Raw genomic sequence first — 13,626 nt, forward strand, 5'->3', positions numbered from 1 at the left:
TGTCCTACCTCCGTGAAGAAACGAGAAAGATGTGAATAAATATAATGAAGATCCAAAACGAAGTTTTACAAACAAATTAACAAAACAGTTCATTCTAATAAATATGTTATGCAATAAAAACATTATCAAACGTTAAAAATTTTACCAATTATACAATTTAAAAACTTCGTCCTTGATCACCTGTCTTTCTGAAATTCTATTTCTGATACTGATTCTTTTAAACAAAACCGGACATACAAAACTAACGCAGTTTCGATTATGTGACGCATCAGGATTAGCAACAACACTGGGAACATTCGAACAATCTGAACAAATCATAAAAACTGACTGTTCCTGAGATTTAAGCAGAGACAGCTGAGATTGGGACAAAACCCCCGCCTTCTGCCGATCCAGATAGCAAACACAAAGTGTATCAGAAACCTTATCACAGAAAGGACAGTGTTTAGTATGGTAGTAGTGAGATATAGTGTGTTTACCCCGAGTCGTAGCACCAGAGAAGTGTGTCCGCAGATCACGTGGTAGCTCGTTGTACCACTCCATCACATTAACTCCCATCAAACCAAACACTCGCTGTAAAGGTGGCACTATCGCTTTGGTGATGTAGTAGATGGTGTTGATGTGGAGGTTACTGGAGAACAGGATGTCAGCAGGTTCGTGAACTAGTTGGATCAGTGGTAGTCCGGGTGTTCCATAACATATCACATATTGTACCCGCTCACCAACAAACGGCTCATTTCTTGGGTCAGTCTTTATCCTACGTTTTGCTATCTCCAGTGCGGGTACACATGCGCCTGGTCGATATGAGTCTTTACCTCGATACTCTTTAGCAAATATATAGTCCTGCACCGAGATCTTGTTCTTTATTATCTTTAGGAACTGATTCTGAACAAATGTTTTGACTGAGCTGATGTCACGTGATTTGAACAATATATGAAGGGCTCGTTTCAATGTTTTAACTGAAGCAGGACACCCATCTCGTCTCACAGTTTCAATACCCTTAGCTTCATATTCTCCAGGATCATCTACTGTCTCATACTTCATACCTACATACCTCTTCTTAGTTTGTAACACACACGGCTGGTAAACCTTCTCAAATTTCAGCTTAACTGGTTTAGGGTTCATTCCAGTCACTACATCAGCTATCTGCTGCCCTCTGGTGAAAGCTTCCGCTCGAGAACAACCTTCAAAGAGGATAAAAAGACTGTCAGTATCTCCATACACCACTCTTCCTCCCCATTTTGGAGTTTTGTTAACCAAATCTATGGCTGTTTCCAACGTCTCCCTTCCCTTAGCGACAATAGAATCGCCTATTTCAATACAGGGCATTCTACCTGAAAAGTTAGCGGAGGTATACCCATACGTGACATTTGCTATCAGCTTCAGAGCCATCTGCCTTGCATCCAGCATCTTATACAGTGCTTTATCGTCCTTGTGCTGTTTCATCATCTGTTTGACCATGATCCTAGTTTCCAGTATTTCGTTAAGCATCATTGGGAGCACCCCTCGTCTCACTGAATCCTCAACAAAAGCAACACCATTTGGAGAAACAAAAATGTGCTCCTGATATTTCATTAAAAGATTCGGAGGAACAGTGAGATGAGTTGCACCAAATGGAAAGCTTCCGTAGGTTCCAAGATAGTTCACTCTGCCAAGGCATGTGCTAAAACACATGTTGTAAGCAATGATCATGGTCGGGTACAACGACTGAAAGTCCAGGACCACAACAGGATCGCCATAAAACTTAGACTCCGGTTCCATGACCAGGGGTATAAGCTCTGGGGCAGCCATCATGGCCCGCTGCTCAGGACTTGGACTAATACTGATAAACTTACGAGGTTTGGCTAGCCGGGACATCATGGACTCCACCCTGTACTGGGAACCACGGGATAACACATTAAAAAACTCAATACCAAACAGCCTGCCCATTTCAGATGTCCTGACAATTATGTTGAGATCGAGTAACAGCCTCAGGTTACTACGAGTTCTGGTGATAAAATAGTCTGCAAAATTAAAATAAAATTTCGGGTCTTGGTAGAATGAGTCAAGGGTAGCCATAGGAAGTTTAGGAATTCTTTCGTGAAGCACATGATAAGCAATGCTCTCAAAGGAGTAGTTAGTCAAGTTAACTTCAGTTCTCATAAGCCGCCATAAGTTTAAGATGACCCTTCCAGCCAGTTGTATTTCGTTAGAAACTGTAACCCACCAGTTAGAGGGGCCCTCTTCTGATCCCTCTTCTTTAACATCCTTTGTTTCTTCAGGAAATCGAGAAATGTTGGCTTGGAAATTCAAACCGATGACGTTTGCTCTTTCAATCAGGTAACCGAGAGAAGATGTTTTGATTTCGTATCCAACAAGAATGTCAGGATCGTACTCGTGAACAATCTTAAATATTTCTTCAAATACCTCACTTTCACTGTCCACAAAGTTAGTGTAAGGAGGGACACATTTTGGTTTACATGGAGGAGTAACTGTTATAGAGCCTTCTGTAATACCATCCTTACTATCGTTATAAAGAGCGTAAAATACTGATATAACAGGATCATATCTAGGATCAGACTTCTTGTCTCCGATAGAGCTAGCGAATGTTTCGATGCTCATAACAGTGAGATGTTGAACTATGTGAGATCTGGTGCTGTCTCCCATTGGTACAGTCATGGCAAACTTAAAGGAGTCGTTGTTGGATAAATGGGATATCTGAGAGTTCATGGCCAGAGTCGGACTTATTGGTGGCTTTAAAGAATCGTTCCTAGGAGAAAACTTAACTTTCTTTTTAAACCGAGAGATAGGATTTTTAGGGGCAATGGGTGTTATAAACTTGTCTGGGAGGCTAGAAAATTTCGCTTTTGAGTTGATAGGCGTAGAACAGGCTCCAGAAGGAAGCGATTCAGTTTCATCTTTGCTTTTCAGATTCTCGGGAGAGAGTAGATAATCAGATTCACCAGAAGGGTATTTAACTTTGCTTTGTTCTGACACAGAAGATGAGGTGGTTTGCGATTCATTCAAAGATATTTTAGATTTCTTCTTTTTCATCAGCCATAATCTAGCATCTGACAGTTTTGGTGGGTTAAAACTGTACTTCTTAGATACCAAGCTAACTTCAGATTTTATATACTTTTCCTCCATGACTCCTTCCCAACTCTCAAGCCCTAATATGCCCAAATCATTTTCACATTCCGGGTAGAACATCTGGTCAGGAAGCGTATCCAAGTGTTTCAAATTAATGTGCTTGGCACCAATCCTAATGGCATCGGGCACATCTTTCAATGAACTGTAATACGGCTGAATTGCAGAAATATTAGAATTTTCACGAGGTTGCTGAATGTATTTCTGACAATCTAGAAATGATGGTGGACTGATCTTATATCTCAAGTTCTGAACTTCAGGCTCACGAACAATTCCAGTATTTTCATCGACTTGATATTGACTAAAGAACATGGATGTGTCAAACTCGATGTTTCTTGGTGTCGACAGCAGGGAGTTGTTTTCAACTTCTGATCCAGACAAGACTATTGGACTTGTGACAGAGATCTTGGAGTCGTTTGGAGAGGTTGATCGATGAGCTGGACTAGCCTCAGAGACATGGGATATTTCAGGAGAACTTGATAGAATTACTGGACTGGCTACAGAGATCTTTGAGAGATCGGGGGAGCCTGTTTGAAAAGGAGGTCTAGTTGAACCAGATGAGCTACAATCATGTTTTGGTGATTGTTGGATTATGTCAGTAGAAGAATCATTGGATAAGTATTTTTCATGATTGACAGAATCGAATAAGGAAATTGAGGATTTGTTAGAAGCATTGCTTACATTCCTTTTCCTCGATAAGCCAGGTGACTTGGGACTATAACTAAAACTATCTTTTGAAAATTCAAAAGAAATGCTAGCCTTGCTTGTAAGGTTTGTTTCACAGCTGGGATTGGCAGATGTTGGTGGCGTTTCAGAAAACTTGTCATCAGCAACAAGATTAGAAGCAAAAGCTTTGTCAGGAACTTTGTCAGAAACTCTGTCGGGAACTTTGTCAGGAACTTTGTCAGGAGTTTTGTCAGAAACTTTGTAAGGAGCCTTGTCAGGAGCCTTTTCGGGACTTATTTTCTGGCTATCTGAGTCGTCTTCATGTTCATCTTGAGAACACTCACTCTCAGTGAGCCACATCAGAACTTTGTTATCAACATTCTGTTGCTCTTGTTCTATTATCTTCATTTCTCGGCTAATCGAATGATCATTTTCACCAGAAGGATCTTTGTGCGATTTTTTCTTCTTAGGACTCTCAGAACCTAAAGATCCTAAAACAGTGTCTTCTGGTTCCGTATTGAAACTATCAATGGACAGCTGGTCGCTATCAAGTCTTTCCAGTTCCATTCTTCCGAGTGCTTTCAGTATTTTAGTTTTAGGAGAATCTGATGAAGGTGAAAACAACTTTTTAGGTATAACAACATCGTCATTAAATGGCTGATTTTGTCCTGGGTTATCTTTTGTCGGAGTTTTAGGCAGATTATTTTTTTCTTTAGAACGAGCAGCCGAGATTTTCTTTTTCTTCTTTCTCCTTGACAGAGACAGCCGTGTTTCAACGGATTTATTAGATCCTGGTGAAACTATTCTGAGGCCTTTGTACCTTTTCTCTTGGGTTGTTTTAGGAGAATTCTTCAAGTCATTAAATTGGGATAGACTGAAATCTATGTCGGGAGAGTTTTGGGAAAAATCTAATTTCGTCACAAGCTTAGGAGAATTTCTTGCAGAGCTTACATTATTTTTAACTGTTGGGGATCTTTGAGTTAGATTAATGAAATCAGAAATCTTACTACTCTTTTTGGAGGAAGGTACGTCTTTAACGGAAGCTAAAGAACAACGATCAGCAGGATTTTCATTATCTTCAGGAGACTTTTTAGAGCAAGAGGCCGCTTCTTTACCATCTGGTTGGAGTCTCGCAATGGCATCAGCAGGGATCGTCTTCTTTTTTATACTAAGATTCAATTTACTTTTGTTGGGCTTTCTTGAAGATCCTGAATCTCTAGTACAAATCTTCTGCGGCTGCTCTTTTAAAAGATTTTCTTCGACACGACGAGAATTTCTCAGGACCCTATTGAATGATCCTACACTAGTGTGGCTGCTTGATGACGTGGCGAATGCAGGCCTTCCCCCTAACCTCTTCCTTTTTCGAGTTGTCTCCTTACTGGGCTCAACTTCATTGTTCCCGTCTAATTGTTGAAGTTGACTGGCAGTGATTTCATCAAAATAATCCTCATCAGAGTCAGTGCATTGCACGGCAGTGTGTGCTGTGTTAGAGTTCTCAACATTCAGATTATCTGGAGCTGTGTCATAAAACACCCTTTGGGACATCATAATAGACATTTCATTTTCGTCTTCACTGGACTCATTTTCTTCTTCTTTACAAAAGATGCTAAGGTTACCCTGACTCAACGGATTTGACCTCTGAGATGACGGTTTGCTGGGTGTAGAATCTGAACGTTGGGAGGCAATGAAATCTAACTGTGAACTTGACTGAGAAGCATTTAGATCCAACAGAAAGTCAACGACATCTGAGTCATATTTCTGTGAAGAAGGAGACAAACAGGAAGCGTTTTGGATGATGTTACCAAGTTTATCTTCCCATCTTTTTGTCTGGGGTAAGCTGGCTTTACGTCGGGGAGGGGTTTCTGTTACGTTGGAGGGGGTGAAGTTGCCAGCTTGGTGACGGCGCTGTCGTTCTTCCTCACAAATCGCTCTGGAAAGTGAATCATGTGTGACCAGGATGATAATATTGTGTAATATAGCTTCGAAAGGTATGTCAAAACTCTCAATGCTTTTCAGATTTCTCAGGAATGTTTAATGTTAGGAAGTACACGAAACTTACTTTAGTCCAGGGTTACAATTGACATCGATAAAGTTGATATTAAGGATGCAGTCTGCTGTTGTATCAAGTTCTAGACTACTGGAACATTTCTTCACTGCTAGTTCTGGGTTCACCATGTGTTTTTGTGGTATCGTGTTTACATCTATGTCCTGTCAAGAGAGACTATCAGTATTAACTTACACATATCAGTACTAACTTACATAACTAAGATACCTTGGGAAACAATGAAGTAGGAAGGTATCTTACTACATGTACAATATGAGATAGTAAGAAGGTATCTTACTACAGTATGAGATAGTTTGTAGGGGAATGTAGACGTGTCCAAATAGTTAAGATAATAATAATAATACTTACATGTTGGAGATAACTTGTGTCTTCACCAACAGTTAACTTGTTATATTGATCTTCCTTTACCCTGAAGTACAAGGCAGTAGAGACTAATACCCCTTATAGTGGTAATGATAAGATATAACTATATAACCCACAGTGTTGTGGGTCGTATCTTATCTCTTAATAGGGGTGTTTAGGGGTGTCCTTAAGTAAAGTAAAGGGCGAATGTTTGGAAAACTGCCGAGAAAGGTTTCAATACGGATGGATAGGGTTTGTAAGATCACACACCTGAAAAACACTCTCTTGAAGTAGATGAGATTCATACCATGTATGTTGTAGTCAGTGAGGAACTGAAGAGAGTACGGAAAATGGGCTTCGTGTGGCTGAACCAACTTTCCTCTGAAAGATAACCGGATTCAGCTTCAACAAATTCCGAAGTCTGATTGTTTTATGGCACAGTTACACCAAACTGACCATACTTAAATGAAATACAGCTTTATTTATAATAATAGCAGTTTAAATTAAAATCGAGCTTTTCTCAATATTCGTTAGAGAAGAGCTAAGCAGTCTACCGAGGGAGTCTACCGAGGGAGTCTACTAAGAAAGACTATCAGGTCCATAAATAATGCTAGAACACATTTAAATCTATTATTTGTATTTTTGCAATGTTACCTGAGCGATCCTTGTAGTAGCAGCTGAGCAGTTCGTTTTACGTATCTCGGCTGATAGAAGTATATTTTCAGAAACTTTACCTCCTCTTCGTGGAACCCGTAGAATGGAATTCCAGATATTTGGACGATGTTGTGGACGAACTGGCCGTTTGACGAACCATAACTTCTGTTTAGGGAGCTTTCTAACTCAGTGAAAATCTCCTGAGCCACAACTGCTGTAATTAGTTTGCATTCTTAAAACTGCGAAAGAAAGCGCTGGCGTTTATTGAGTGAAAGTCATAGCATAACAATTAATAAATTGTTCCAATCTTCTTCAGAACAGAGTTACTAACCTCCTCCTCCAGGAATTTCGTGAACAGGAATACAGAGATAAGGATATACTCGGTGTATGTGTATACATGCTTTCTGACCTATCTGGGTAGCTCCATACACTCTTAGTACTGGTACCTGGACAAAATTACAAGCTCACACCAACCAATCAACCATTAAAATATTAAAACTCCATCATTCTCGGCTCCCTAGCTGTTGCTCGGCTACAGTACAGATTACAGAACACGTAAATAACTGAAAGTCAAAAAGTCTCATGGCATAGGTTCTTAGGTTGCTAACGTGACGAGTAAGAAAGTACACACTGTTTTGAACATTTACCCTTCTGATAGGGAGCCCAGATAAGGGGCAAGTCACGTGATCTAATTGAGGGATAGGCGCTGTTAGATAATCGTCCACTGAAACACATCTCTGTACATATACACACTCATCCATTGATTGTGATACCCGGCCCTCTTTGTACTTCTTCAACACCCATGCTACAATATTTATTATCAATATCATGTTAAAATTAGTGTAGTTATGAAAATGAGATGTTCTTTATTCTTGGTATAATGCGTTTTACTAAGTAAGAAACTAGTATGGAATTGTGGTTAAACAAATGCATATAATATCTACCAGGTGAGCATTGGAAATAAAACAATTGCAATTTTCTGAATCGGATAAGGGGTTCAAATCGCAAAGAATTCAACGGTACTGCACTGTCAAACCCATTTTACAGTTAAAGCTGTAATAATTATTACATTATTCGGATTATCCACGCATATAAATAATATATACATATAAAATATATAGGGATATTTAGTATTCACCACACCATGACGTGATCAAACACAATTGTAGGTCGTTCCTTTAAAAACTAAATTGAAATCGTCCCGACTTAGCAGATTTATTGCAAAGAGCTGACAGATCTACTAATTTGTCTTTTTGCCACAAGGTCTGAAGAGCGTTAAACAGGACATCATCAATATCCAATCTGAGTCCAGTTCACTTTCACTCTTTTTAATTCTGTACAAATTGAGTAACTTCACATTTAACAAGCAGTTGAGATAAACAAAACCGTTAGCTGCTGTCCCTCAGTATTTGCCAATCTTCTCGGGCACTCCCATGTCCCCACTGGCCACGGCTTTGCGTTTGTTTATCATCTGGTTTATCCTCTGCATCTCACGATCCAGCTTTTGTTTCTCATCCACTGGTTTTTGTCTCTTCGTTTTCCTGCATAAAATGAATTATGAAACCATTATGAAACCGTTAATAGATATAACGATGTGACCCGGCCCAGGTTACAGGTAAGAGTATTAATATAATAAACTGATTCCCACTGATTATTGAAAATATTATGTCAACGCAGTACTAGTAGTCATCTGTACTAACCTTCCGTCGCTCATTTTTATGCCGAATTGGAAGGCAGCTTTTGGCATAGCTTCCCTCTTTTCCATGTAGGCATTATACTTGTCCTCATCCTCGAAGTCCCACCGAGTTAAAGGACCTTTCTTGTTTCCCTGCAAATGGTTACGATCACAATCAAAATTTAAAAGTGAGTCTTGTTGAATTAAAATCTTAAAATTATTAGCTGATTTATGGGTTAATATATTAAAGCCCATACATGCATATGGGCTTTGAAATATTAATTTTGAATCGCATTAGGAACAAAATTAAAATAGGAAACTAGGCCATACCATGTCCATCTTAGTATAGTCTGCATCTTCATCAGAATCATACGCAGCCCCTGACTCCTCCATTGCACCAGGATAGCACTCCATGTAACTGTCTTCTGGTTGTTGAGCATCAAGTCTCATACGGCGAGCATCAGTGGACCTCTTTTGTGCTGCTGCTTGCGCTTTTGCTTCTGTCTCCTGCCTGCTCTTCTCTGTTACCTCATTGAAGTAAGTCATCGGTTTTTGGTCCATTTTCTTGCCAGGGTTTTTCAGTCCAGGTGGCACATACTCTCCCAATCCTCCAAATATGTCATCTTCTGTTGCTGCTGCGGGTCCCGTGGGGGCTTTTGTTTCGAACTTCCTCTTCTCTTTCTTCTTGAACTTCTGTTTACCATATCTGTTACCTTGACGCAAGTACGATAGAATTTGGGTCAGTTTGTTGATAACAATGTCGTTATTAGTTAGTGTTCTCTTCTCTATGCTGGCTTTGGCCTCAGCTTTGCTTCTGATTAGAGTGGTAGGTATGTCTGTCTCCGCGTACTCATCATCAAGTTCCACCTGATAAGCCATTCTGTTTTGTGCAAATAGCTCGTTTCTCTCTGGGTGCTTGTGAACGAAAACTGCACGATATATTGATTGACCCATTTTTGTCTTAAACTTAATTCCTTCCTCTGCTTTTTTTGGCTCTTCTGTTTTTGCAGTTTCACTTTTTAGAGTTTTAGCCTCTGTGTGATCAGTTCGTGTGATTTCTTCTCGCATTTTCTGAAGGAGAGCAAAGTCTAGACCTTTAACAAGATGGGTATGTTCCATATCTCCTCCCAAGAATTTGGATTCTTGAATGGTCTGCTTCCTCCTGTCGGCCACTGAAGCAATACTTGACCCAGCAGGTGCATACTGGTTAGCCTGACTGGCTTCACTGGCAATTTCAAAACTCTTCTGCTCTTGTCTCTCTCACCAGCACGGTCCCGATAGAGTTCAGCCAGTTCCTTCTGCCTGGCTTCAGTTGTCTTTTTGTACTCTAAGTACTCACCTTTCTTTTTCTGAAAAAAAGTGATGAGTATTTAAAGTGGTTCAGACTATAAATAGTACGAGAAATAAAAGGTTGTCTGTGAGCTCAAATAAGACAGGTGGCATACTGTAAAATCACAATCTGGAACACGTTCCATATATAATATGTATATATATATACATATTTCAATAATTTAAAAAATGCTATTATATATAATAGCATTTTTTAAATTATTGAAAACTTCCTATGGCTTAGTAAATTGACACATGAACTGTTAACAAAATGTTAGTGTGACTTTCAAAAAGCATTGTTATAAAACTGCATATTAACTCTTACTTTCTTTTCTTTTAATCTCCTTTCCCGCTCTTTCAATTTTTCTTTTTCAACATTCGCTATAGTCACTTGTGGTTTAACTTTGGCTTGCTTAGGAGCTGGGGTCATCAGCATTTTCCGAAAGTCTGCATTCGTTAAGTTTGCCCTGCAAAAATTGTTCTTAGTTACTTCAAAATTTAACTTTAAGGCATATTTGTTGTCAATAAATAAATTATGAATGCAGATAAATTTTGTACTACAATCATGTATTACAATCTGGGGATCATCGCCAATTGCCATATTATGTGTATTTGGAATTTTATCAAAGTGATAAAAAGGGCGTAATTTACAAAACGTTTGAAATTGACACCACTATTTCATGAATGAAATGAAATAAAAAATAAAGTTGTTAGACATGATTAATTCTTAGCTATTTTAAACAGGAGTATGTTCAATAAAGAACTCACGTGGTGACCAGATTGTCTTGTTCAGCATCATCAGCATCGCCCAAATGTGCAGGAGCAACAGGGTTTGAGAATGGTTGATCAGTGCCTGAAGAGGTTTGTAAATTTAAATTAACTTTCTAGAAGAGCAACTTTATAATTATATTTGCAAATAACGCACTTATCCAAAGATACACAGTAAGCACAATGTATTCTAATATAATTACCAGAAGGGTTCTAAGGGATTGTACAATGTATAAATGAAAATATCAAGCTAGATATGCATTGGGGAGAGTAGTAGTAGAGGGACTAGGTACAGTTAAAGTTAACCCAGTATCTACCTACATCAAAGAGAATCAGCAAGGTATGAGAAATTTCATTCAACTTACTTTCCGCAACAGGAGGCATGTCTATTCTTGTCGTTTTAGCCCTAGACCTAAATCTGTGGTTTAATTAGGTTAAAACTAATGTAGTGGTTGATGATAAAAAACAAATTTGAACATGAGCTTAACCAAACTGTACTGAGAAAAATCCTAAATAATAAAAATGAGTGCACAAGTATCAAACTTTTCTACAAAATTTACTAAAAAGAGAATTAGTACACAAAAAGGTTGAAATCAACAAAAAACGCCATTTGTCTTTTCTAGCTTTGATAAGACTTTTGATAGTTTGTGGAAAAAGATCCCATGAAAAATTGGTCTGATTATGGAGTGTCTAGAAGTATGTGAACAGCTTCCTATTCAACAGAAAACTTTGTCTTATTTTCAACAACTTCACTGGGTTCACCAGAGCACGTTGAGAGAATTCGGTTTGCCAGAATTGTCTCCAATTCTTTTAAATTTAGTAAAACAAAATTTTTTAGTAAAACAAAATTTAAATTTTATTGCCATTACAATGAATAATGATATCATAATAAATATAAGTAGACATCCGATAATAAACTTGTTACATCCAGTACAACCCAAGATGTCAGCCGACGCGACTTACAAAAAAATTCTACATACATAACCTTGCACAGGGTCTCAATATATCAACCCAGATATATAGGGGTTTTTAAGTTAACAGATATTGGACCTTGAAGAGTCAGTGGTGAAACAACACATCATTGTCTTTGCAACCTGCAAATGTCATGTGATGCTATCTATTTATCATAGGGGGGGGGGGGTGTCATGTCCGTCTATGTCCGCCTATGTCCTGTCCTTTTTGGATTCTATGAGACAACGGACGTGTTTTTTGGGACATCGGCGGACACGGACGGACATTGGCGGACTCGGACGGACATTGGCGGACTCGGACGGACATTGGCGGACTCGGACGGACATTGGCGGACCCGGACGGACATTGGCGGACCCGGACGGACATTGGCGGACTTGGATGGACATTGGTGGACATTGGTGGACATTGGTGGACATTAGCGGACATTGGTGGACATTAGCGGACAAACATTTTGAGGACTGAAGAGTACTGAAGAGTACTGAGGAGGATGGCTGAGAAGGATGGCTGAGGAGGATGGCTGAGGAGGATGACTGAGGAGGATGACTGAGAGGGAGGAGAAGGATCAGGAAGACCCAGGAGGAGGAGGACCCAGAAGGAGGACCTAGGAGGAGGAGGAGGAGAACTGAGGAGGATGACTCAGGAGGAGGAGGACTGAGGAGTGAGGAGGACTGAGAAGGAGGAGGACTGAGGAGGATGGCTGAGGAGGATGACTGAGGAGGATGACTGAGAGGGAGGAGGAGGAGGAAGAGGAGGAAGAGGACTGAGGAGGAGGAGGACCCAGGAGGAGGAGGACCCAGGAGGAGGAGGACCCAGGAGGAGGACCCAGGAAAAGGCCCCAGGAGGAGGAGGAGGACTGGGGAGGAGGAGAACTGTTGAGGACTAATGAGGAGGACTGAGGACGAGGAGGAGGAGTAGGAGGAGGACTGAGGAGGGGAGGAGGAAGAGGACTGGGGAGGATCAGGAAGACCCAGGAGGACCCAGGAGGAGGAGGAGGAGGAGGACCCAGGAGGAGGAGGAGGACTGAGGAGGACTGAGGAGGAGGACTGACGATGACTGAGAAGGAGGAGGACTGAGGAGGATGGCTGACGAGGATGGCTTGGGAGGATGGCTGAGGAGGATGACTGAGGAGGATGACTGAGAGGGAGGAGGAGGAGGACTCAGGAGGAGGACTCAGAAGGAAGAGGAGGAGGACTCAGGAGGAGGACTCAGGAGGAGGACTTAGGAGAAATGAGAAGGAGGACTGAGGAGAACTGAGGAGGAGGAGGAGGAGGAGGAGGACTGAATAGGAGGAGGAGAAGGAGGGGGACTGGGAGAGGACTGGGGAGGAGGAGGACTGATGAGAAGGATTAGGAAGAGGACCCAGGAGGATGAGGACTGAGGACCGAGGAGGAAGAGGAGGAGGATGAAGAGGAGGAGGAGGACCCAGGAGGAGGAGGACTGAGGAGGAGGACTGAGGAAGACTGAGGAGGATGGCTGAGGAGGATGACTGAGAGGGAAGAGGAGGAGGACTCAGGAGGAGGAGGACTGAGGAGGACTGAGAAGGAGGAGGAGGAGGAGGAGGACTGAATAGGAGGAGGAGGAGGGGGACTGGGGGAGGACTGAGGTCTGAGGAGGAGGATGGAGGACTGAGGAGAAGGATGAGGAGGAGGACTGAGGAGGACTGAGGACTGAGGAGGAAGAGGAGGAGGATGAAGAGGAGGAGGAGGACCCAGGAGGAGGACTCAGGAGGAGGAGGACTGGGGAGGAGAAGGACTGTTGAGGACTGATGAGGAGGACTGAGGACGAGGAGGAGGAGTAGGAGGAGGACTGAGGAGGGGAGGAGGAAGAGGACTGAGGAAGATCAGGAAGACCCAGGGGGAGGAGGAGGAAGAGTAGGAGGAGGAAGCATCTAAATGTTATTTCCATTTTTGTCCGTTTTTGTCCATTTTTGTCCGTTTTTGTCCGCTCTATTTTTTGTTCGTTTTGAAAATATAGGGTACCGAACGGACAAAAAACATGATCCCCCCTATAACAGCATAAATTGAACATTTTA

General features: G+C 41.2%; 3 protein-coding genes across 6 annotated transcripts in view; 1 reads left to right on the plus strand and 2 right to left on the minus strand.

Moving 5' to 3' along the window:
• Window positions 1–13,626, plus strand: part of LOC134815298 (inositol polyphosphate 5-phosphatase OCRL-like) — a 114,681-nt gene that overhangs the window by 42,753 nt on the left and 58,302 nt on the right. The gene's annotated exons all lie outside the window — the stretch shown is intronic.
• Window positions 36–7,697, minus strand: LOC134816173 (DNA polymerase zeta catalytic subunit-like). Of its 2 annotated transcripts, none has more exons than XM_063824949.1 (7): window positions 7,498–7,697; window positions 7,182–7,296; window positions 6,851–7,064; window positions 6,467–6,577; window positions 6,203–6,263; window positions 5,849–5,997; window positions 36–5,719 (listed from the first exon to the last, which is right to left on the minus strand). In XM_063824949.1, exons 1-7 carry the CDS (start codon window positions 7,678–7,680, stop codon window positions 142–144), a joined length of 6,411 nt encoding a protein of 2,136 aa, XP_063681019.1. In that variant the 5' UTR covers window positions 7,681–7,697; the 3' UTR covers window positions 36–141. The 2 variants fall into 2 exon arrangements, with proteins under 2 accessions (XP_063681019.1, XP_063681020.1); XM_063824950.1 differs by having other exon boundaries at window positions 42–5,719; window positions 6,851–7,061.
• Window positions 8,154–11,036, minus strand: LOC134815017 (protein Red-like). The gene is given in 7 exon segments (XM_063823451.1): window positions 8,154–8,391; window positions 8,551–8,678; window positions 8,856–9,752; window positions 9,755–9,874; window positions 10,180–10,321; window positions 10,623–10,707; window positions 10,988–11,036. Coding segments are annotated over 7 exon segments (1,530 nt in total). The 5' UTR covers window positions 11,007–11,036; the 3' UTR covers window positions 8,154–8,252.

Source organism: Bolinopsis microptera, chromosome 5 (assembly GCF_026151205.1).
Source record: "Bolinopsis microptera isolate Bmic1 chromosome 5, MBARI_Bmic_1.0, whole genome shotgun sequence".
NCBI lineage: Eukaryota > Metazoa > Ctenophora > Tentaculata > Lobata > Bolinopsidae > Bolinopsis > Bolinopsis microptera.